The sequence below is a fragment of the Athene cunicularia genome (assembly GCF_003259725.1).
Source record: "Athene cunicularia isolate RWA chromosome 1 unlocalized genomic scaffold, athCun1 chr1_part1, whole genome shotgun sequence".
Classification (NCBI taxonomy): Eukaryota; Metazoa; Chordata; class Aves; order Strigiformes; family Strigidae; genus Athene; species Athene cunicularia.
In genome coordinates this window covers 64,308,574-64,333,340 of record NW_020799091.1, presented here as the reverse complement: position 1 = coordinate 64,333,340, position 24,767 = coordinate 64,308,574, and the positions used below count along the sequence as shown (strand labels likewise).

At 40.7% G+C, this 24,767-nt stretch overlaps 1 protein-coding gene across 2 annotated transcripts in view; it reads left to right on the top strand.

Annotated features, from left to right (window-relative positions):
- RASA3 (RAS p21 protein activator 3) overlaps positions 1–24,767 on the top strand; it is a 96,559-nt gene that overhangs the window by 7,516 nt on the left and 64,276 nt on the right. For both annotated transcript variants that reach the window (XM_026851067.1, XM_026851057.1), the window contains exons 2-3: positions 4,230–4,333; positions 15,466–15,560. In XM_026851067.1, the coding sequence (XP_026706868.1) occupies positions 4,230–4,333; positions 15,466–15,560 (199 nt within the window). The remainder of the gene's footprint in view (positions 1–4,229; positions 4,334–15,465; positions 15,561–24,767) is intronic.

The window sequence follows — 24,767 nt, the reverse complement described above, 5'->3', positions numbered from 1 at the left end:
TGAAACAATACCTAGAGGGAACTTTTTTGGTTTGATTTGTTGGTATTCCTGCTCCCATGAGCATTCAGAACAAGCAAATTGTTGGTGAAGGGAGAGTATGCCTAGAGATTCAAATCCATTACACCATTCCTATGCTTCTATGATACTTTACATTCTCTGTGTGTGTGTGTGTGTCTTCTGTCAGGAGAGCTGTGGAAACATCCTAGGGAGTGTCCTAAGGAGGGATTGATCAGTGTATGTGTCCATGGTAGGGGCTATATAAAAGTTGTGTGGTAAGAGGCCAGTGCTTCCTGAAAAAGTGACTGCTGAGGTAGAGCTTCCCTCCTGCAGAGCATAGCAAGGTGATGGGTATGTCCTGGAAGAGAGGTGCGAAACGGTTGTGAAGTGTGAGGGTATGCGGAGTGTCAGGCCTTTGTGTGCCTGAAAGCTTGGAGCAAGGATTTAAAAATTGGTACAGGTCTTTCCATGTAGTTTCTAATCCCATCAGGAAAACAAGAGATAGAGACTTCAGAACAAGTCCCACTTCGTAACTAAAGAGTAGTTGGTGCCTGCAATGCTACTCTGATCATCTCTGTGATAGCAAAACTAAACAGAAATTACTAAAACTGTTCTAAACTTAGTAGTCTTTGTTGAAGAATCTGGGTTTGAAAATGCTTTTATATTCAGCATGGAAGGAACTGAACTGCGTTTACAGCTGATGTCCACTGTTTCTGTCCTTGCAAGATCCCGCTCTCAGCAGTTATATCCCATTACTTGTTTGAAGTCCAGAAGAAACTGAAATAATGACTACACTGGTCTTGTGTGTGCTCTTCCCTTGTGACCCCATTGATGTGCAGCCTGTGCTGCAAGGTTGGGGAGGGGCCCCTCATTATTTCTCCTCCTCTTTGAATGATTAAAATTTCTCTTAAGTGTAGGGTTTGTTAATCTACAAAGAAAGCTTAACTCAAAACCTGGAATTTGAATCTGAACTCTATTCTGAAAGATTCTCGAGTTTTCAGCTGGGCTCGTTCTAGTATTTGTTTTGGAGAATTTTGTCAGACTCCTGAGGGCTGTGTAGGCAGATGCTGCTGCTTTTTATTAATTGCTATGTCAAAATAAAAGTACTTGCTGAAGCCTCATCAGACTAACTCTGGCTTTTGGGAGAGAGAGGACACTGAGGGAGGGATTTAGCTGTTCTTTTGGAAAAAAAAAAAACCAACAAATATTCTGGAGTCCTGAGGCTCATGCTCAAGATAAGTTAACTTGGGAAATAAATCATGGGGTTTGACTGCTGTGTCCTCTTGCTCTTCAGGTCTGGGTGGGAGACAAAGCAAGCACTGTTCTGAAGAGATACATGGAGGAAAAGCACACATTTAAGAGGAAGCTGGAAACATTTGTGTAATTACTTTTGATTCCTTCAGAAAGAAGATACTGCTGCTGAAGAGCTACACAAGATGGGAGGGGCAGGGACTATCAGATTTATGTTGATGTGTATCCATACAGTTAACTTTGCTGGCTAATTCTCAGGTGTGGATTGAGTGCACTTGTGTTGGAAATCTGCTTTCTGTATTAATTAAGGTGGCAGTGCACCTCAGGGGTGTTACCTGAGTGATGAGAGGTGGTGAATCTACAAGGGGTACAAGATCTTGGAGGGGGAAGCCAAGAGCAGAACAAAGCTTCTCTTCTGTTGATAGTGGCTGCTAATGATGTAGCCTGTGAAGAGTACCAGCCAGCAAGAACTGCTCAGGCTAAGAAGCCTGTGCCTAAAACTAGTCACCAGATGCGGTCCATGGATGGCTAAGTCAGCCTTCATAGTATTTCTTCTGTTAACCAATCTTCGTCTGATACCATGGATTGGACTAGATGCTTCCTGTTGTTCACTCTGCTTTTCTGAATCTCATGTTTGTTTTGCTGTGGTGTGTGGTCTTGGTTATCTTCTGCACCTGACTACCACCTCTGACAGACATTAATAGGGGACTTGCAAAAGGGCCCAAGTTGTTGGCTCTTCCCTGTTCTTTCCCCCAGAATCAGCTGAACTGAATTAAAGTATGCCCAGTGTAAGTCTCACTTGTATTTATGTTGCCTTTAGACTTGCAGTATTACTGAAGCTTCCCTTGTAATCTTGGTAGAGGATTGGGTATATAATCCACAGTTCATTAAGTATCATTTCATTCTAAGGTCATTAGTGAGTAAATTCATCTGTTGTGTTCCTCCAGCAGAAAGGCCGATTTTATGGCTGAACAGAGTATTAGGGCTCAGAACGATGCAAGTGTTTTGCATGTATAGCACACTAGATATTTGGGAAATGTTTATGCATTTGTGTAGCCCCCTTGGGTTAAGCCTGTGTGTGAAAATTTGCACCAAGTAATGTACACAAAATGAGGCCCTCGGGGCTGCCAGCAGAGGCACGGCTGCTAGGACAATCAGATAGTTCCGAGGTTGGTAGAAGCTGCTTGTACCAAAGAGTTTATGCATTTTGTGCCTGGAGCAAGTGGTGGCTGCTGAATTCTTGATTCCAGATAATACCACCTTTCAGAGCAGAATGGGTAAAGAGGACATAGCCAAGAGTGCTGAATCAGGGGTGGCAGTTGGGACAGTCAAATCAGCTGCCATTTCCAGCTGTTAGATTTTTCTCCCCTGCCTTCACAGTAGGGATGTCTGAATAGGGCTCATGTTAGTTGCCATAATTTATGGCTGGGTGCATTTATTCCAGGGAATAGGAAACTGTTTCAGTGGTGGAAGGTTAACCTGTGGGTATGCCTTGGGCTTTGTTGTTTATCCAATATGTGTTCTTCCACGTAGCTGGTGGAGTAGTGACTTAAATAATCTCTTACTGAATATTGAGTGATGTCTCTGGACTTCATTGATTTAATGTGGTGTACTCCCTTCAAACACCAAGTGGCTAGCTAATTTGCAGTGCCTGTGTGTTTTGAGTGAGACTTGTCAGCTAGCTCTTGAGGGAATGTGGCACTTTTGGGGGAGTGTATATTTACTGTAGGCAGAAATACAAGCAGAAGTGTATGATAATGTAAAATATCTTGAAAGAAGTCAAGGGAATAACCTCACCTGAAAAAATGCTGAAAAAATTAAAGTTGGTGCAAAGAAGTGTTAATGATTTTTGGATATCTAATTTTCTAACATAAGCAGCCTTTGATAATGGTATAAGACATGGCACGATTCTGTCTCCCATTTTTGTGCTTAGCCAAGACAATGAGGAGGCCTGTGTTTAAAAAGGGAAGAAAAAACCTGCTGGCTTTCAGTCTGTTGGAATTAGATTTATTTTTAAGTCTATATCAGTAGTGCTCGGTGGATTTGTCCGTATGACTCACATTGCATCCACTCATTTAGATCTACTGAACCATAAGTGGCTTGGAATGAAAAGTCTGGATAAAATGGTAGACCTGTCAATGAATAAATAATGTTGATATATGCTTATAGTTCTTAGGAGTAAATCCTTAACCATATAATTGGATAGAGAGAAACTGGAAGGGTTTCTATTGGGTGTCTGAGATTTTTTTTTTTTTTTCCCATTTAAATCAATAGGATCCAAAGAAAGCCCCTTAAGTCTCTAAAGAGCTTTTCATGCTGAGATAGTGGTGGGTTTTTTTTGTGTTTTTTGTTTTTTTTTTTTTCCTCCCCAATCTGGTCTTACTGTAAAAGAACTTATTCTATATAATTCCAGCAAGCAAAAATAGACAGATATGCAGTGCTATCAAGTAACAAGCATTGTGCCAGCTCCAAGGCTTAGTTACCATCAGTTGACTAAATATGACTTTAAGAAACTTTGCAGGGAAAAGAAGCAATGACTGTAAAGAGAAAAAAAAAAAAAGGCACCACGAACCACACTGTGTTTTGCTCATCCTGTTCATGTGTATATTTTTGTGATCTCTATTGTAATGGTCTGTTGTAAGTATAGTGTGGCAGCATTCTCTCCACCCTTCATGGCACTGTATGTTAACAAATAATATGGTCTCTGCCCACTTTGATTAGGGACATTCATTTTCCAGATAGAAAAAGTATCTGTTCTTTTTTGTACATTTAAGAAATCCTGTTCTGTGTGCATTTAAGATAGGTGGGAAGAGTCAAAGTTGGAACAATGCTTGAAAGTACACATTCATGGGTGGAAAAGACCTTCACAGTCCAGAGTGATGTGCTGGTTTTGAAGTATAAACACACTGGCTCCTTGAGGATACCAACACTAATTTCTTTTTTTGTGTGTGTTTATGTGTATGTTGTTTTTGTTTACCCAGCCCCTTCTATGGAGAAGACTTTTACTGTGAAATTCCTCGGACCTTTCGCCATCTGTCATTTTATATTTTTGACAGAGATGTTTTTCGAAGGGATTCCATCATAGGTATGTGTTCATAAATTATTACATTCTTTACAGCTTACTTCTCTTGGATTTTAACTGTTAGATCATATGTAGTCATATGAGTTGGGGTCTTGATAGGACTGGCAATGATAGTGGTAAGTACTGCTCAGTATTGTCCTTTTTTGTCAAGTGACAAAAATGTCAAATATTACATATTATTAAAAAAAGCTGGTAGATAAGTGCTGTCTGTTACAGTAAATACAGATTACAGTTTAACTTAGGCAATAAAGCATTGTTTTGGAAACATCATTTCTTCATTTTTTCTTTCTAAATGCGAGGTCTTTAGTCTTGCAGTTTTCTAGGGCTCATTACACTTTCCTGCGTGCAGTATTGTTAAACTATGACTGTATTAATGACATGCAGAGTAATAGCTACTAGTCACAGGTACCCACAGTACAATCATAACAGAATTTCATAGAGAGTATCAGAGCAAGCTGTTGCCTACAGAATAACTCGGTAAATAACTGTGTGATATGGGCAAGATCTCTGCTTTTCCAGATACTATTTCCTATGCATTTCAGCTGCAGCAAACTGCATGACACTCCATTTATCTCTTCAGGGATACAAATCTTGTAAAAGCCTAGTTATTGAGGGGAACAGTTTCCACTTTAAGTCATTTTGACAGTTTTGACTTTTTTCAGTTTTTCATCTCTTACTTTTGAAATAAGTTTTGTATGACTACCAGTTTTCTAACTCCGGTATCACATGACTACAGCTATCAATGAGGTGTGTGTGTCTTGACAGAGCTTGTAGTGAGGAAGTTGTCTGATCTTAAGCACCAGTTTGTATAATGCTGTAAACTGCATTATGTTTAAGTGCATGGGGTGGTAGTGCAGTTCTCTTTATATATATAATCTCCGTTACACTAGTTTATCATGCATTCACTAGCTTTTTAATTATTGTTCTAATTTTTTAATAGGAGCTATGAAACTGGGTCATCATTCTCTTATGTCCCTAACTGAGCTCATGGGTATACAGCATCTAGCATCCTGGGAAGGAGGGGTTCAGTTTCCGATTTTTTAATATTTTTTTTTTTAGTGAGCCTTTTGGTCTCTCTAGTTTCCCCTTGTAACATGAAAGTAATACCTCCTTTCAGCTGATGAGTTTTCATTGTTGAAATTGCCTCATCCGCTCTCCTGCATGTCACTGTTTTTCTGCAGCTGCAGTGACCCATGAACAGGCCATGGACTGGGGTTTTTCTTGCTCAGGGCTTTGTTCCCTCTTTTGGAACAAGGGTCTCTGAACACTTAACACAAGCCAGACCCATGAAATTGCAGATAGAGGGTGAAAATTGTTTCCTTTTCTCCATGTTTCCTAAGTTCCTGTTTTAATGATCAAGCTCTGACATTGTAGGGGAATTCTTCAGGAGCTGCTAGAATAATCTTGTCTTAAAGGTACTGGGAGTGAGCTGTTCATGAAAAGTTCTTGCAGAAGATAGAGACTTATTTGGTTTCTCAAATGATTGATCAGGTTCTATTCTTTGTTACCTCTTCCTCCTCCTGTTCCTCTCCTTCCTTATCACAGGCATATTTTGAAGACCATTTCAAAGATGTGGAAGTGTGATAAGTAGCAAGAGAGAAGAAAATAAATTCATAATTACTGTCACTTTGATACTAACTCTGTAAGTTCTGCTTGTAATAGGAAAATATTCTGGAAAGAAACAGTGCTCTGGAGTAACTACATGTGGTTATTTTCAGTTATTTTCAGTTGTTCCTATTGAACAGGAGTCAGCAGCAGCAAGGCTAAACAGTGGGGTGGGTTGTTTGGTTTTTTTGTTTTTGAGAAATGGAACTCTTTCTTTGGAACAAAGTCTGTAATATTTAAAAGAAATAGCTGTTCTATGTGTGTCTTGAGGCCTTTTCTTGAAGAGGCTTGAGTAAGGGAGGTTTGGAAGAGGTCCCTACTGAAAAAGATGGGTCAGAGTAGTGCTAGAATAAGCTCTTTTCTGCTGAACTGCCGAATTCTGCAAATAGGGGCCCTTTGTTTGCATTACAGAGATTGCTTGTTATATTATGTCACCATGAGACACTTCTGCTGAAGAAAATGTGGTTACCCATGCTCATGAACCCCAGCAATAAATTTTCGCAGAGAAGGGACTTGGGGGTTGTGTTTTCCATCCAGGGAGACAAATTTTAAGTTCAGATGTTACTGAGCTTGTGAATTTGCCTGTGTTTCCTGTGTGATCTGGTATGTTTAAGACATCTGTTTGCATTGTTTGTTTGTTTGGCTGGTTTTGAGGGGTTTCAAGACAGAGAACAAGGTGCATGTGTGTCAAAATGGTGAGAATTAGACAGTAGATACATTTTGAAGATGATTGGCTACCCGAATTCCTTTTGAATCACTATTTAGTATTGCCAGAATTTTGTCTTGGTGTTACAGTACTTATTTCCAGAGTGACTAGAGCTCAGGGTAGGCATGCTTTTATTTATTCAAATATAAAGTACAAGTTTCTGATGGTAAATTCATTAACATCCAAAATGCAACTCAGTGGGTGACAGATGAGAATGCTGAAACCACCAAAAGTGGAAGGAGTGGGAGCGAGAAAATTAAAAACAAGAACACCCCCCCACCACCCCCCCCCAAACCTCTGACAAACTTCCGAGGAGAACCAAAACAAATTCAGAAACTGGAACACGTGTGTAGGAGATACATTTTTGGAACATACTATAGTATTTTGGCATACAGGATGGGAGAATTGTGCAGATAAAGATATCTTTGAGTGTGCATGCTTGTTTATTACATTTGCATTTTCCTAATCATAATTTGCTAAGTCATCTAGGTTTTTATTGGCTAAACAGATACAACTCTTGAACAACTGTGTCTTGGATACCCGTTGAATTGCAAATATAATGAGGAAAATGCAGAGCTCAGTGGATCTGAAATAAGATTTGTCTTTAAGTAAAATGTAGCAAATATGTAGTTACTGTGGAAGTTATCTAGTCTTGTTTATTATATTATTGATATTTGTCTTGACTGTTACTGGCTAGAGTTTATATACAGATTTATATAGTACGTTGAGATGCTTTGAGTAAGAAGTGTACTACTGAAAGTAATGGTAAATTCTATTTAAAATTAGATTTGTTTCCAAATGATCAAATAGGAGTAATAGGCCAATTTGATAGAAGATGTGTCCGTATAATATATCTATTTCCATCTAGTTGTTATAGTGAGGAAAACATTGAGGAGATGGGGTTAACTTGAAAAGCCATCAGTTGATACCCCTCCAGTAATAATGGGGAAAAAAGATACTTTTGGCTGAATGCAGTAGAAGGAATATTAGGATAGCAGTGCTGCTAAATAAGGTAAATGTAAATATATGTTCTTTAATGATTATGTTTTGATATTTAGTTTTCAGCTTTTTAGAAATATTGAATGACCCAAGCTGTGTCAGTACAGTGGGACAGAAGGCTTTTCTCACACTTCACTAAATCTAGCTCAATTATTAAAGAAATCATCTCCATGATATGCCCTAGCTGGTTCTCCTAGGTGTGTAATGAACAGTTCAGGCCATGACCTCAACATACAGATCAGTTAAAAAACAGGAAATGTGCCACACGAAGTCATTTAACACTGCGCTGAGAGATTAGTTAATATATGCCCTTCAGGTGAGAAGTACACAATTATTTATACTCTACCTTAAATCACAAATCACCTTCGAGTTTTTTCACCCCAGCACTTCATTTGTTTGGTTGACAGATGCATGTAACTGCCTTGCTAACATCAGTGTTAAGCAGGAACCTTAACAGAACAAAATGCACCCTCTGTGAAGGTCTGAGGGGTGTAACAAGTAAATTCAATGTATCCAGTCTTGACCTCTGTACTGCACTGGGGAGTAAGAACTTCCCTCTGTGAGGCTGTGGCATTCCTGAGTGAGGGGCAGACTTGGTTACTGTGCTGTGATGGGGATGGAACAGTTCTGAATAAAGCACAGATATGAAATGCCCAAGCTCTTCCATGAAGGAGCAGCCAGCCAGCAGGGAGACTAGTGAGTGATTCTGTTAATTACATTTGCTATAACTGAACAGCTGTAAGTCACCTTCATAGGGGTTGTTAGGTGTGTTCTACAACAAACTGAAACTCTTGTGGCCATTGTATCCTGGCAGGTTGTAACTGTCTTCCTGCTTAATAATACTAGATGAGTTGAAGTAAGGCACTAAAACAAATTTGCCTTTGGAGTAGTTAAACTTAGCTGCTCTGGTCTAAAGTAGATGAAATGAAATCATAGCTCATGGACACTCTCCCAGAATGAAAAGACCCTGGAATTGGAAATTGTTTGAGGTGACTGTGCTTTTGTTAATGACTACTTCCAAAGCTGAGGAGGTCTGTAGAGTTCCCACACTTATTTGCAGTGTCCAAGCAAACCATCTACCGTCATTAGGCAGCTGTGCAATGTAGCTGAAGCATCACCTTTTGATCATTTTGTTGGTTTAAAAGAAAAATCGAAAACAGCACCATCCCTGCTAAAACTATGCATCTTGTTATCTAAGTGGGGGAAAGATCTCCCAATACAGCACAAAGCAGAGATCAAGATTTTAATAGAAAATTGTTTTCCTCTGTTTCCCCCACCCCAACCATGGCTTAGGCAGCACTCACAACTTGGTTTACTGTTTCCGTGATATACTGTTGGATGACATGGGAATAATAGCTACTCAGTATGGTATAAATATAGCTACTAATGAAATAAAGGAAACAGATGACTGTCCCACAATGACAAGTCTCGAAGCTATAAACTAGAGTTATCCTGAGAAGATTCTCTACAGTTGCATGGAAAACCTAAAATAAATACTTTCTGCACAGAATAAATTGTTAGGATGCATTCACATTATCGTTTAACATAACAGATGGTCACAAAAGCAGGAAAACAAAGTTGAGCTTTCAAAAATACATATTTTTCCTTTTTCCTCCGACAAGTACACATATTATAAACAAAACTACTGAGCATAATGTGCTAGAACTTTGATCGTCCTTTTATGCAACCCTCCTCCTTACCAAATGAGTGTTAATACTATCTGTTATTTGGAATATTACCATAGATCCATCCTCCCAGCTTACCTCTGACTGCTGTAGTCTGAGCTGGGCTTTCTGTATTTTCTGCAGTACTTGACTTATGTCAGCACTAGCAGATGTTAAGCAGTTTCTGTCTGGTCTATCCCTCGCTTGAAATAAGCAAAGACTGTGACTGTGAAGAAGGTGCAGTAGCAGTGGCTTCTGGTGGCAGTGCCTGGAAGGGCCTGGTGATGGAGGGGGTGAAGGAGAAAGTTGTTCAGTGCAAGCAGCGTGCCTAGGCCTACTGTAAGGCAGAGAACAGTGACTGCAAATCTAGATTTTAGGACTGCTCTCCCACTGCAACCAGCCACAGGCTATATCACCTTTCTCAAATGTATGGACATTTTAAGGGCCCAGAGAGCATCTGACAGAGAGTTGATACCAGAGGTGGTTGGGTAGTGGGTTTTTTCTTTTTTTTTTTTTTTTTTTTTTTTTTTTTTTTTATTGTGACCAGCAAAACTACCCTGATAGATAGTCCATGCAATGCTGTGGACTTGTGCAGTGCTATTCTTTTAAGGATAGAAGCTATGTCTTATCCACAGCTTACTTTGCCTTATTATCCAAGATAAATCCTGTGATAGGGAACAATGGGTTTCATAAGTGATATTATATTTTGAGTAGCGATTCAAAAACCAAACAAAACTGGGGTCATGAATATAGTACACCTCAGTACTCTTGTGTAGGATGCACCTCTGCTCTGCTGGAAATGTTCTGCCATTATCAGCACTAATTCTTACCCATGATAACAGATGGTCTAGCAGTGCTTGTGCTTCATGGTGCACTGCACAGAAGCCAGCAGGGAGCCATTCTGCTGCTTCAAAGGCTCTGAAGCCTTATGTTGCCCCTAATTCTCATCCTTATCTTCCTAATCCTCAAGTAGGGAGATCGCTTGTTTCAGTCTTTTTCTGTGTTATGGGAGGGGTAAGTGAATTTGTGCTGTTCTTGAACAAGGCAGGCATCCAGCTCTTTTTGTCTTGCAAAGTTTCTGTACTTTGATGACAAATAACCTTTCATATACAGATAATTATAGAATCCAAGGTAGTTTGGAATAGCAGCAGTGCTTCTTGGTTGGAGATTTCAAAGTAATTAAGGTTTCATAAGGCTTTTGCCACCTAAAAGGTTGATTAAAATCGATTCTGAGTTGTCCTTAGTCTTTCTAGCTATTGAAAGTGACTCTCCTTGTGCACCCTCATATCAATTATTTTAAATGAATTCACTGATACAGTGTGTCTATTCACTTAATATACTAGCATGAAACAACTAATGAAGTAGCTTCCAGGGCCTCTTACTGCCTAATACTGCAGCACACAGGAGGCAAAGTAGTTTCTGCTTGGAGCTGAGAGAAGACTGAATTAATTAGGCATTTGGGGCCCTTTAACATGTGACTCAGACCTAACCCTATGCTATAAATTAACTATATTGAAGTCAGTGTTAATGGAGGCAATATAATGTATTAAGAATATTACATTATATTGCTTTCAGCTCACTTGGCAGTAATATGCAAATTTCTGTGGCTTTCACTGTGCAAGTATTCCAAAATAAAGAAAACTTAAAGAGAAGTTAGAAGACCCCTTGAAATGTTCTGTTTCTAGGGTTCCGTAAAATAATTGTTGGATCACTTTTCAGGTAGAGCCTCATGCCCTTTTAAAGTAACAAACTCTTGTCCTATTGCTGTCTTGATTTCCTTTTTGGTAAAGAAATGTATCTTCTACTAATCTAGCATATGGCATAAATATTCATATATATCAGCTGTGCGGTAAACACTACAAACTGACAAATGAGTACTAAAAGGTGCGATGTAGTCTTCAAACTAGTGCCTAATCCTTTTGTCGCCATCAGGTAATACAGACAGAAGGTAGTTGTGACTGGATGGAGAATGAGCCAGATTAACAATTCTGTTAGTCTTTGTATGGGAATGTTAAACCCTGAATTAACAAACCCAGGCATGTCCAGGGACAAACTGATGGGCTGCATTGGCTTGCCTAGGAAGTGCTTTTGAAACTCAGTGAGGGATTGGCACTGAGGGTGCGATGCCTCCACAAACCCTTTTTCCCAAGTGGTGAAGCCAGACATCGCTACCTATTTCTGTTGTATATTTCTGCCTCTGTGCCCAAAATATTGACCTTCTGTTATCTTCTAGCTGTGTTAATGTGACTCTTGAGTTTGGAAGCCATAAAATAGGTCAGTTGAAATGATCTGTGTGTAAAAATGCCAGCAACACCCACACATGACCCCTGAAACTTTCTTCTCTTCCCCCAGGATGTTTGTTTTCATTGTTCAGTGTGCTTTAGTTTGGATCAGTTTCCTCAACAGTTTCAGTACAGCCTGCTGCAAGAACAGGGGTGCAAGGGTGAGGAAAGTAGGAGGCCCTTAAATCAGTTTGCATCAGGGATTGTAAAGTAGAATTTGTACCTTTAGGACAATCCAGGCCCTTGGTAGTAACTTCATTCATCTGTGAAATGGCTGCATGTTTGAAGTAATACGTTATTGGTAGATTGTTGTTTTCCCTAAAGAGAGATTTACAAAAGAAAGCGTTCAGGTGTGTGGCCATGTTGCATCTTTTTTTCAAACACAGTGTTTAGGATTTAAATGTGCTAGTGAAGATCTCTTCAGTCTGAACTGGGGGGACACAGGGAAACCACTGCCATAAGGATGAAAAGCATGCAGGAGTGTGGGGGGTTTCCATACCCTCTCCAGCCTGAGGTCCTGGTGAATGTCAGACTTCAGAAAGAAATTAGTTCAGATGAGAAGAATGCTATTACTGCATCATTTACTGCTGAGAATCTACCTTTAAAAATGTAATTTAACTAAGTTTTGAAATTACACCTTATACTGCTCAACATGCCTCTGCTGTCTTCTGCCTCCCCCCATACAATGTCTAAAAGCTTAAACAGACCTACAGTCTCTGCAGCCTGGGGTGGCTCTGAGGAAACCAGCAGGAGTGGTTGGATGCCTCAGGTGCAAGTTTTGAAGTGTCTCACCACTGCCTGGCAGCCACCCAAGTCTTGAGAAAGAGCATGGGACAATGGGCTTGAGTTTGGGAGCTCACTGAAGAACCACAAAGAGGAAAATGTCCTGTAAAGTAGTGGTGGTAAACCTTTCGGACCTCTTGCATCAGATTTATCTTCAAGCAGAATTGCAGGCCCATATAGTGTCAAGTCAAGTGAAGGGTGCCAACAGTTTGTGATTATTGGCCTAGATTTAACCTAGTTCTGGTGACACTAGAGGTTGTTTGAGCCAGGTCAGACATAGGTCAGCTGGTGGCAGAGTGGTATAAAGGAAGGCAGGACCTGACCATGCACAGCACCCACAATGTGGCTTATGCAGGCTTGGTGAGGAGGGGGAGTGTGGGTTGGGTCAACATATGGACATGGCCAGTGCAGGTGGAGTTATAAATAGAAATTGTGCAGGGCATTCCTGTTACACAGAGTATTGTTTAGTAGGGCAGATCAAACAATCTGCCCTATCAGTAATACACCTTTGTATATGTTTAGACTAGCTACAGTATAGGCCCTATTTTTTTTAAGTCCTCTGCCCATTTTTTTTTCCCTAGTAGATTTTTCACCTTTGTGGACCATTTGGTATGCAGTGATAAATCCTGGATTCTAGCCAGCCCAGTCAATAAGTTAATAAGACTTGCTTGTGTGCAGAGCAAACATTGCTGTTCAAACAGTTTCCTAATCAAAACAGTTGTATCACCATGTTAACCCTCTTGGAGCTGGAGACACATACTATTGCCTCCAAACACTTTGTGCTACAATTATTTATTGACTGTGTGGTCAGACCTGCCTGGGTTGTCTTGCCATCCTTGGTGTAGAGAGCAGTGGAACTCCCTGCTGAGAGGGGGGGCAGTGATAACATCATTTATGCTACATCCAGGTGCAGGTGTTGGTGAAATCATTCTTGAGTTTTCCTCAAGAATGTTCCCTTCATAGAGGGTGACTGAATGAGCCTGATTATGGGCAAGGGTGTTTGGGAAGTGCATGCTACACTGCAGTCAGGTGGAGGATTTCTGAAGAGATTAAAGGGTACAGTAAGGATAGCAAGCAGTGAAAGTAAACAATTCCAAGTGAGGTCCAAAGCAATTATTGGAACGTGTTTAAATGTCTTCCTCTCAATGTTTTAGAGAAACTAGGTTGCCCACAAACTACTGTGGCTGAAGAATAAAAGTAGAAACTTCAAAAATACACAGCCATCATTACAGAGATTCTCAGCAGTGTAACTTGGTGTCCTCTGTTCAGCGCCATTCAGAAGTCTTATTTGCCTTTTCTGCCATATTATTTTATAGGTTTGTGTAATTTAATTACCACTTCTCTAATAAGTTTCAAGTTGCTTGCTCTGTGTAGCCAGTAAAGAGCCTGATAATGAATCTGCCTTGTAATCTCTAGTTTAATGTTTGTCAGGAGATTGATCTGGTAATCTCTAAAGGACAAGCAGGGGTAAGAGAACTGAGGGCAGAATGATCAAGACTTGGGAGTAATGGGTCAGCAGCTCTGTGGAAGCTAGAGCAGTAACTCTGGCAGATACTATGAAGGGCAGCTGTGGAAGGATGGCAGAGTAGTTTTAGAAACTGGGATTGGAAATCTGGAAACTGTCAGCAGAAGCAGTGTGAGGGTGACAGAATGCAGCATCAGCTGCAGTAGGGTACATAAAGCAGCCCAGCCAACAGGAGGGCTGGGTGGAACCATCCAACAACAGCTAAAGGAAAAGGCCAAAATTGACACTCCAGTGTTTGTTCCCTCAGTAACTTGCTGTTGGGACTTTCGTAAGCTTTTAGATTTCAGGAGGGAAAATCCTTTCTGTTTGCCATTTTTGTAGTCTTATATCATGGGGATTTATTTTTCATTTCTTTTCTGTAAATATATTCTGTTAACATTTGCTGGGGTAATGTATTACTCATGTCTGGCCAAACTGCATGGTTTTGGGAAGCCTTGGAAATCTTTCTCCCACTAAGACTGTGTCCATCGGTGTATTTTATCTAGCAGGATTTGGTTAAAGAAAGTTTGTGTTTCTATAGCAAATCAGTGGTTGCAAACTGTATGTGAGCAACTTGCTCTAGCAGAGGAAGTCTGCTACCAAACCATGTTGCCAAAACCAGCTTTCTCTAGCCTCATGAGCATCTCTGACTTCTGGATTCTTTTGTTTTGAACATGCTGCTTTGCTCAGTGCTGGGGAGTCACCCAGCCCAAAGCTGCTTTCTGAGGATCATGTGCTCCTCAGGCATGCCATGCTCTGCTTTGTATATACAAAGGAAGACACTTGGACAAAGTTTCATTGCCCCTCAGAGTGCTTTACGTAATGCCTGAGAGAGTCTGGGCAAGATAAAAGTTTTAGCTTTACATTATATATAAGCCTTTAGCATGCACATACATTAGTTCACATCATGGAACTGGCTGCTCTTGCCATAACTACTAAAGCAGCTAATTTGGTAGAAGTAAGAGGGGGTTAAAAAAGTGAGGAGGTGGGGGGAAGCTCTACTGTGGGGGTTGTTTGTACAGTCAGGGGTAGTACTTGGGTGGCTCTGTGTTGTGGAATGCAAACTCTGCAAGATTTGAGGGAGGGAGGCCAACAGGGCCTCAAAATGCAGATCTGGGAGTCTGCTGTGACTTGACATCTCTAGTTGCTGCCCTTTTACAAAACAACATAGTGAAAAGCCTCATCCTGAAATTTTGTTAGCAATAACCCCATGCATGGAACTTCCTTTTGGGATTGCTAGACATCTGCCTCAAAAGTCTCTCTCCAACTTGTCATGTCAAAGAAGTTAATAATGACATTTTTACTGTAAGCGTATTTACAAGCTTATCCGCAGAGTCCAATGCTTCAGTCTGTTAGGTGAGTATGATGATAGGAATTTTAAAGTCTTTCACAATATGAAGTGGAAAAAGCTGCTCATCACAAATTATATTGTGTAAAGAAGTATGCCCTGAAGAATCCTTTCCTTGCTCTGAAGCCATTCTTGAATAGGATGGTCCTTAAATCATTGTTTTAAAACTTGGTTTTGATGGAAACTTACTTTGGGGGAGCTATAACATATCTTAAACTGTGCTTCTGGTTTGTTTTATTTCCAGGAAAAGTAGCTATACAGAAAGAAGATCTACAGAAGTATCATAACAGAGATACCTGGTTTCAACTCCAGCATGTTGATGCTGATTCAGAAGTACAGGTGAGATTATTTTGGCAAAGGAGTATTTTTAACAGAGCCATGGCAGCTTTATGGGTTCTGTGGCTCTAGGACAGATGTGTTGCTTCCCTATAAAAAGGAAGCATTGCTCATTAGTATGGCTTAGGTTTCAGTGACATTTTCAACTTGTGTGTCTGTAGGGTGAATTATGAGTGTGCATAAATCAGTGGGGCCAGGATTCTGCCTACAGAAATAATTAAAACTATGTGAACTATCAGAGTTGCTGATACAAGGAGGGGTGTGGTTATTTCAAATAACCCTATAAATAACTGTTGATTCCTCAGGGAGTGGAGCTAGCTTGAAAATAGTATCAGCAGGTACTGTTTTAAATAATTATGTAGGCAGGTTGTCACAAGAATGGCAACAAGTACATCTTGGGGGAAAAAAACCCAAAACACTCCTTGACAGATTTCTAGGCCCTGCTCCAAACCGTGGGAAGGTGGGTAATTGTATCACTTCAGGTCCGTTTAGGGTTTGGTACTTTGCAGACTTTGGTACACAGTAAGAGTTGTCTTTTCTTTGTAGTTACCCTCTTTTGAAGCAGATCTTATTTCTTATTACAATATTTATTGTAATTAATTTGCACAATATTAATTGTGAAAACAGTCATTATAACAAAGCAAGACATTAAAATGGTGTAGCAGGATATCAAGTCAATATAAATCAGTTACTTTAAAAATTTTTTTTTCCTCTAAGTATGTATTACAGGCCACTTTAGAACCACAGTATTTGCTTAGGAAGCCACAGACATGAATGTCTGACCTGTGCAAGAGTCTCCAGTGATTGTAAGAGGAAGTTCTGTGTGGTAGGGTTGGACACAAACTCTTGCCTTTTCAGTCTGCATGCAGGTCTGCATATACCAGGTCAGAAAATGACACCTACAATGCACACTCATTCCAGCATGTTAGCGTGGTGGGTGGTGACACATATGTAAAAATACATTCAAGGTTAGGTTTTCTGTTTATTTGGAGAGACAAATGATATGCTGTTGTGCACGTGATGCCAAGGAACGCCTCATGACAGCCTGTTCAGTCTAACATTCTCTTGTAAAATATTGATCCTCTTTAATGCCACATTTCAATGCCAGTGGTGATGAAAAGGCTTTTAACAGCCTTTTAACTTTGAGGCCTATTCTGTTTATCCTGATATCCTTACCCCAAAGCCTCTTATGACAGTGACTTTGAAACAATAGATCTAGTGTTTATTTCCTGCAGGATATTAAAAATTTCCCTTTGTAATTTATCAGTTGAAGGCGGCCAGTATTTGGATAAGCTTCTGCATTGTTTATTTTGTTACAATATTTACACAGAGTGAGCTTGTGGAGGCTTTTTAGACCAGGGCGCTTTTAGGACAGTACTGGTAATGTAAGCTGTGAACTCCTAACAAAAAGGTTTATAGTCAGCTCTAGCATTTGGAGAGACGAGGAGCACAATATTTTCTGGAAAGCTTGTCCTCTGTTTGTAATTGTTTGTACAGTTTATCACTTCCGCTGTTTGTATCTTTACAAGAGCCCAACTGTTAAAAGCTGTTTCTGGGCTCCATGATAAGCATTTATTACAACTAGTGTAAATATGAACAGCACTCTGATTTTTATCCATTTACTTAGATGTTCCACAGTCTTTATGCTAAGGACTCTGCAGAGGGCTTTGTTTTCAATAATAGTGGGAGCAGATTTGTGATTACTTTGTACAGATTTGTATGCGAGTGAAAATAGCCATATGAAGGAGTATTTTTGTGTTTGTATTTTTTTACTTTTGTGGTATCTCAGTTGCATCTTTTTCTAAACACTTTCTCATTTATAAGAGAAAAAAAGAATATTTATGTTAGTGGTAACTATTTATGCAACGTTACTTAGTTTTTCTTCAATTTTAAGGAAAGTAAGAAATTTTAAGTAGTTGACATTTACAGTGAATCATGCAAATACTAGAAGTCAACAAGCAGTTTTACCAACTACTAGTTTTATTGTTCTAGCAGTTGTCCCTATTGGCCACATAATCCAGTGAATTAAACACTGAGCTGTGTGCCAGGGAACTCTTGTATTTTACTTCTGGTATTGTCAGCCAGTGGTCTTAATACTATTTTTCCATCTTGTAGAGCACTTCATGGCTATTTAGTTATGCATCACAAGACTGTATTGAGGTAAGCTATTGTCACTCCCTCACATTGAATACAGTGAGAGTTAAGTGTTAGAAAGAAATGTGACTTGCTTGAGATCCTATAAATCAGAGTGAGGAGTAAAAAAAAAAAAAATCACAAAAAAACCCCAACCCAAAACCAAGGTATCAAAGGGACCAGGTTTCTAATTCTTTCTAATTCATTAGGCTGTGATATGAAAGAAACTGGTTGACAGTGATGAGCTTGTATAGGACTTTACTGTGTGCAAAGCCTGAAAATATCCAGGTTTTAAGCAGACCAATCAGCACAGTGAGAAACTGAAAACCAGCTTAAAATCAATGGATTATTGAAATATTAATGATCTCAGGTGCCGTGGTTCTCAGATGCCCTGTTCTGGGACACATTTGGCCTCATTTTTCAGAACAGAAGGACTGATTTGAAATTATGGATAATAACATTTGTCATGTAAGAACTGGTATTTTGAGCTGTCTATATGAAGTTTAATGAGTAGAATTTAAAATTTTGTTCTTGACATGGTTTGGACCTCAGTTGTTTGAGTTCCAGAAATGGTATAAATTTTCAAATAGCAATACTGTTTTCTGCCTTCATATATAGAGAGGGAATAGTATGTGATGTGGAGATTCCTATCTCTTTTTGTGAATGCAAAATAATAAAACAACCAAATAAAATTCTCCTGTTACTGGAATTTGAGTGGATTTCTGAACATTTTTGTGCTGTTTTGTCAAATTTTATTCAGAAGCTATCATATATAGTATGTAATGTACAATATAATTACATGATGCTGTACAAAATAAATAAGCCTATATATTAAAAGTCAAAATATAAGTGGTAATGTTGTATAATTCCTTTGAACATAGTTGTCAAGGCTAGCTTGAGCCTTTACCTTCAGTTTTGTGGTTTTCCAACACTGCTAATTCTTACTGTCTTATGAATATGTTTTGTATTGTCAGGAGTACAAGGTGAGGTTATGACTGAGTGAACTTTATTGCAGATGAGGGTGTTACTGGCAGCAGGATATGTTAATTGTCAGCTTACACAGATAGGAGCATTATTGTCAGATGCTTTAATGCCACATCCATTTATTGCTTGACAGCAAGATGTACCAGAGTCTGGCAGGATTGCTTATTTTAGAGAAAAAATTAGGGCATTGTCCATCTAGGCAAAGAGCTGCGAAGAGGCCTGTAATCTCAACACCGCTGATGCTGTTCAGTGTGGTGCACAGTCCCACATGAAGCAGACCAGGTGCTGCACAGCTGTTCAGCCCACAGATATGGATTGGGCATTACCTACCCACATGCCCTTTGTGGTTTATCATTTGGTCTAGCAAACTAGCTAGGTGAGATAATCAGGTGCACCTGAATTTCCCTTCATCTGAGTGGGTGGGTAACGGTAGCCATCAAAACACAGTACTGTGTCAATTCAGCAACAGACTGTAATTGCTCCTTGGGGTCAAAAGGCTCTTACTCTGTTGGTAAATCAATGCCCCCAGATCTTACTGGCTGGTTTTGCTCTTGATAGTTTGAAACTAACATATTGCATATAGTCCTGTCACTGCATACCCTGAATGCTGTTTAGATATAATGTGGGTGATGAAACTATTGTGCTGTAAGTGGTTTAAGTTCAAGCTCTTCTGTGGAGAACAAATTAGTGAGCTTCAGCAAAACTGTATTTGTGTTTGGTATACAAATATGAAATTACATGATTTATGAGTATTTCTATTTTAAATATACTAAAACATGTTAAATACTGTCAGGAAGATTTATTATACAGAGTGCAGAATGAAACTTGACAGCAGCTGCTACATGCATAATTCGTGACTTGTCTTTCCAGACTGGAAAACTTGTTCTGAAAGTCTGGAACTGCAAGCAGGTGGGTTTGTGCAGGTTTAGTTTAGGAATTTTAAGTTCTCATCTTCCAATGGAGCCTGCCTATTCCTCAGTGGGATGTTACCATGCCCAGAGCTAAATACTCAGTGTCTGACAGTACAAATGCTCAAACATTTAAGTGGAAAGTAAAATAGGAATTGAGCCATTACTGAGAATGGTTTAACTTTTGCATCAAAACAGACTATGAACCATCAGGCAGCCTCAGGTGGAAGGGAGGGAGTAGCAACAGAAGACACAACTTTCTAAGCTGTTTGGAGTCGATAAAAGCATGATATTGCACACTTTCCACAGGATGTGTCTCTTTTCTTCTACTAGTCACTTGTCTTTCTGGACCTGCTATATTCTCATTCTCATGCTTTTTGAGAACTGGAAGCAAAAATTGCAGTGCCATTGTGTTTACATCTCTCTTGATCCATGAATGTTTGCCTTTTCTTTAGGTGCAGAAATTTACACAACAGTAACCAATTCAGACACTTGCCTGGGCCTATAGATAACAGGTGTTCTTGGTGGTTCATGTGTTCTCAGGGGAATTTAAGCCCAAATGCACATGTAATCTTTAAAAGGCCCTTCCTGGTTTTGAGTAGTCTTCCCCTTCATTTTTTTTTTCCACAGTAACTTTGGCCCTGCATAGTTCACAGTCACAGAATCTTCTAGGTTGGAAAGGACCCTGGAGATCTAGTCCAACCATTTGCCTAGCACAGTTCCCACCTACAGCATATCCTTAAGCTCTAAATCGACCCTACTCTTAAACACCCCCAGGGATGGGGACTCCACCACCTCCCTGGGCAGCCCATTCCAACACCCAACAACCTGTTCTGTAAAGAAATGCTTCCTAATATCTAGTATGAACTTTCCCTGGCACAACTTGAGGCCATTCCCTCTTGTCCTGTCGCTTTCTGCTAGGCTACAGAGGCTCAAACCCAGCTCTCTGCAGCTTCCTTTCAGGTAGCTGTAGAGGGTGATAAGGTCTCCCCTCAGCCTCCTCTTCTCCAGACTAAACACCCCCAGTTCCCTCAGCCACTCCTCATAGGACATGTGTTCCAGACCCTGCACCGGCTTTGTAGACCTTCTCTGGACATGTTTGAGTAACTCTGTCCTTTTTGTAGTGAGGGGCCCAAAACTGAACACAGGAATCGAGGGGCGGCCTCACGAGCGCCAAGTACAGGGGCAAGATCCCTTCCCTGTCCCTGCTGGCCACGCTATTGCTGACACAAGCCAGGATGCCATTGGCCTTCTTGGCCACCTGGGCACACTGCTGGCTCATATTCAGCCGGCTGTCAATCAACACCCCAGGTCCCTCTCTGACTGGCAGCTCTCCAGCCACTCCTCCCCAAGCCTGTAGCGCTGCTGGGGGTTGTTGTGGCCCAAGGGCAGCCCCCGGCATTTGGCCTTATGGAAACTCCTCCAGTTGGCCTCAGCCCATGGCTCCAGCCTGTCCAGGTCTCTCTGCAGAGCCTCCCTACCCTCGAGCAGATCAACACTCCCACCCAACTTGGTGTCATCTGCAAACTTACTGAGGGCGCACTTGATCCCCAGCAGCGCTGGTCCAGATCATCAATAAAGATGTTAAACAGGAGTGGCCCCAAAACTGAGCCCTGGGGGACACCACTCGTGACCGTCCGCCAACTGGATTTAACGCCATTCACCACAACTCTCTGGGCCCGGTCATCCAGCCAGTTTTTTTATCTAGCGAAGTGTGCGATTGTCCAAACCTCGAGCAGTCATTTCTGCAAGGAGAATGCTGTGGGAAACGGTGTCAAAAGCCTTGCTAAAGTCAAGGTAAATTACATCCACAGCTTTCCCTCATCAATAAGCAGTTTGCCCTGTCGTTGAAGGAGATCAGGTTTGTTTAGCAGACTTGCCTTTCATAAACCCATGCTGACTGGGCTTGAGCATCTGGTTGTCCCACATCTGTTGTATGATGGTACTCAGGATGAGCTGCTCCATCAGCTTCCCGGGCACCGAAGTCAAGCTGACAGGCCTGGAATTTCCTGGATCATCTTTCTGACCCTTCTTATAGATGGGTGTCATGTTGGCCAATTTCCAATCAGTTGGGACCTCCCCGGTCAGCCAGGACTGCTGGGAAATGATGGAAAGTGTCTTGGTGAGCACCCTAGCCAGCTCCTTCAGCACCCTCGGGTGTATCCCATCCTGTCCCATAGACTTGTGTGTGTCTGTGTGATGCAGCAGGTCACTGACTGTCTCCTGGATTGCAGGGGGGTCGTTCTCCCAGTCTCTGTATTCTGGCTGTGGAGGCTGGATTTCATCAATACAACTAACCTTGTTACTAAAGACTAAGGCATTAAGCACCTCAGCCTTCTCCTCATCACTTGTTACCAATTTCCTCCTGCATCTAGCAGGGGATGGATACTCTCCCTGGACTTTCTTTTGCTATTGACATAGAAAATTTTCTTGCTATCCTTGATTGCAGAGGCCAAATTAATTTCCAGTTGGGCTTTAGCCCTTCTGATTTCCACCCTGCATAGCCTCACAGCCTCTTTGTAATCACTGTGAGTGGCTAGCCCCTTCTTCCAAAGGCTGTAAACTCTCATTTTCTCCCTGAGTTGCAGCCAAAGCTCCCTGTTCAGCCAGGGTGGTCTTCTCTGTCATCGGCTTCTCTTAGAGCACCTGGGACTGTCTGGTCCTGAGCCATTAACACTTCCTTCTTAAAGAGTGCCCAGCCTTCCTGGGCCCCTATACCCTTACAGGATTAGCTCCCAGGGGATCCTTTCAAGCAGGTGCCTAAACAAGACAAAGTCAGCCCTTCTAAAGTCCAGGATGTCAGTCCTGCTTAGCTCTCCTGACCTCTCTAAGAATAGAGAACTCTATTGATCGCTGTGTCCTAGTTGGCCTCCAACCTCCATGTTGTCCACCAGCCCTTCTCTGTTCACAAAGAGGAGATCCAGTAGGGCACATTCTCTGGTCGGTTTACTCACCAGTTGCGTCAGGAAGTTGTCTCCCACACATTCTAGTTCAAGTCTGTTTTGTGAAGTTAGACCTTTGCAACCCAAATATCCTTTGTGCACATGTAATCAGTGAAGTGGTTAAAGATCCAGAGACATTCTGATTAATATCAAAATACACCAGCATACTCCAAACCATCTAGTGTGTATATGCCAAAGCGGGGGAGAAATGCAAGGAGAGTTAGATCATTCTGACATGTTTTCCTGTGCAGGCTTTTGCTTTTAAAAGTTCCCCTTTTCAAGTGTGCTTTGAGTTACTTCCTCTACAGCACTGATAAATATGAAATGGTCATGTTCTCTTACAACTGAGCTCTCAGTATTAAATGACAGAGTGCTTTTTCCAAAGCCAGTCATGCTCATGTAAAACTCATTGTTGGGGGTGAAAAGACCTGACAAAAATTTGAAAATTGCTCATTTCCCTTTCCTTCTCATAAGAACTTTGATGTGTCTGAAACATATCTGTTTGGCTATCAGCTCAAAAAAAAAAAAAGGCATGCAAAGGGCAGATAACCAACACTGAGGAAACAAATTGTCTCACATTTTAACCTTCTGTACTCAAAGCTTTGTGCAAAAGATTTACTGATGTTAAGAAATACTTTCTTCAGACACCAAAAGCCCTTCCTCCTCCCACCACAAATTAGCATTTTGCCTACACAGGCCTCTGATTATTGTTGATTAAACATGTCTTTTCTTGAGTATGGACCAATATGAGTGTCAGATGGTGGACTATGCGTTGTTAGTAAAAAATATTAGCTATAGGTATGTTTGGACAGTACACCTAAAATCCTTTTGTTACGCTGGAAATTGCTGCTGGCTCTGTAGAGCTTCCTGTATATTAGATAGAAGAGTATATCCAGGGGATTCTGCGCTGCTCAAAAAACCTCTCCTCCTGTGTCAGCACCTTCCCAATGAACATAGAATCTGTATTCCAAATGTCAGGCTTCATGAATGAAATCCTGGCCTTGCCAGGGTGGGAGTTTTGCCATGACTTCAGCAGAGCCAAAGTTTAACCACAAGCTTTTGAATTAGCTCTTCTCCATTCAATCCTGAGTAACAGTTAGAGAAGTTATCCCAGATCTGCAGAGGAAGCTGGAAGTGTGTTACACTCTTATTTTCTTTCAGCCTACCTTCATAAAATTGTAGAAATTGTTGTGGTCTCTCCCATATCTGCCTGCTTCCTGTTCTGTATAAATCAATATAATACACAGAGCAAGTAGTGTTGAAGTGGAATGGCTCTGATGCTAATTGTTAATTTTCTTAAGAATATGGGCTTGAAGATAAACTAGGTTGAATAAATAGACTTTAGGAGCAACTGTATAGGGCTGTTTCACTCCCATGATTGACAGATTTAATTAAGTCTGTTAAACAGTTCAGAGCTGTGCATGCTCACTGTCCAACACTGACATTAACAATCTTTGATTTTAAATGTTTCTAGTGTAAAGATGAGTACCTGACACATTTTTTTATAACCTACTGTAACGATGGGTATATGCGAAGTATAAAAAGAAGAAGCTGCTTCCAGGTTTGGTATCAGCTTTCTGCCACACACAGGAAGTCAATGGGTGTTACCCTCTTATTTTATGAACAGTGGCTTTTAGGTTTCTCTCTTCTAGCTGTTTTGCAAAGAGATGAAATCTCTGTTTTGATAGGGTGGGAAGATTCTCAAGGCTACATGCCTACTGACAAAATTATTTCAGAGAACTGAATCTTGCATCACCAATGGTAAATGATGTCTGTGATAAACTAAAAGTCTTGTTATTGACCAGGTCTTGCTTTGTGGCAAGACTTCCTCCCTGTGTGAAATGTAAGAGAGCAGTATTCAGACTTATTGGCACAAAGGGGTAAGACAAACTATCAGGTTTTGGTCTATTACTTTTTAAAAGCTAGTCTGTGACATAGCAAGTGGTAAAGATCACCTACTGCTAAATAATAAGTTTACATTATTTCAAAATAACATACCTGGATTCTATATATGCAGAACACAATTTGTCTGGGGAAATGAGAGCCAGGTGGCTTTCATTTGCAATATCTACATATTGTATCACATCAAAGTATTTGAGAGGAAAACATGACTAATTAGGATTTTGACCATATGGAGGTATTCATCCTTTAGAGAAACAGGAAGGCGGCTAACATTGAGCCATTTGAAGATGTTGCCAGTTACTGAGCAGTTCTGACGTGCTTGCACATACAGAGACCAAGCA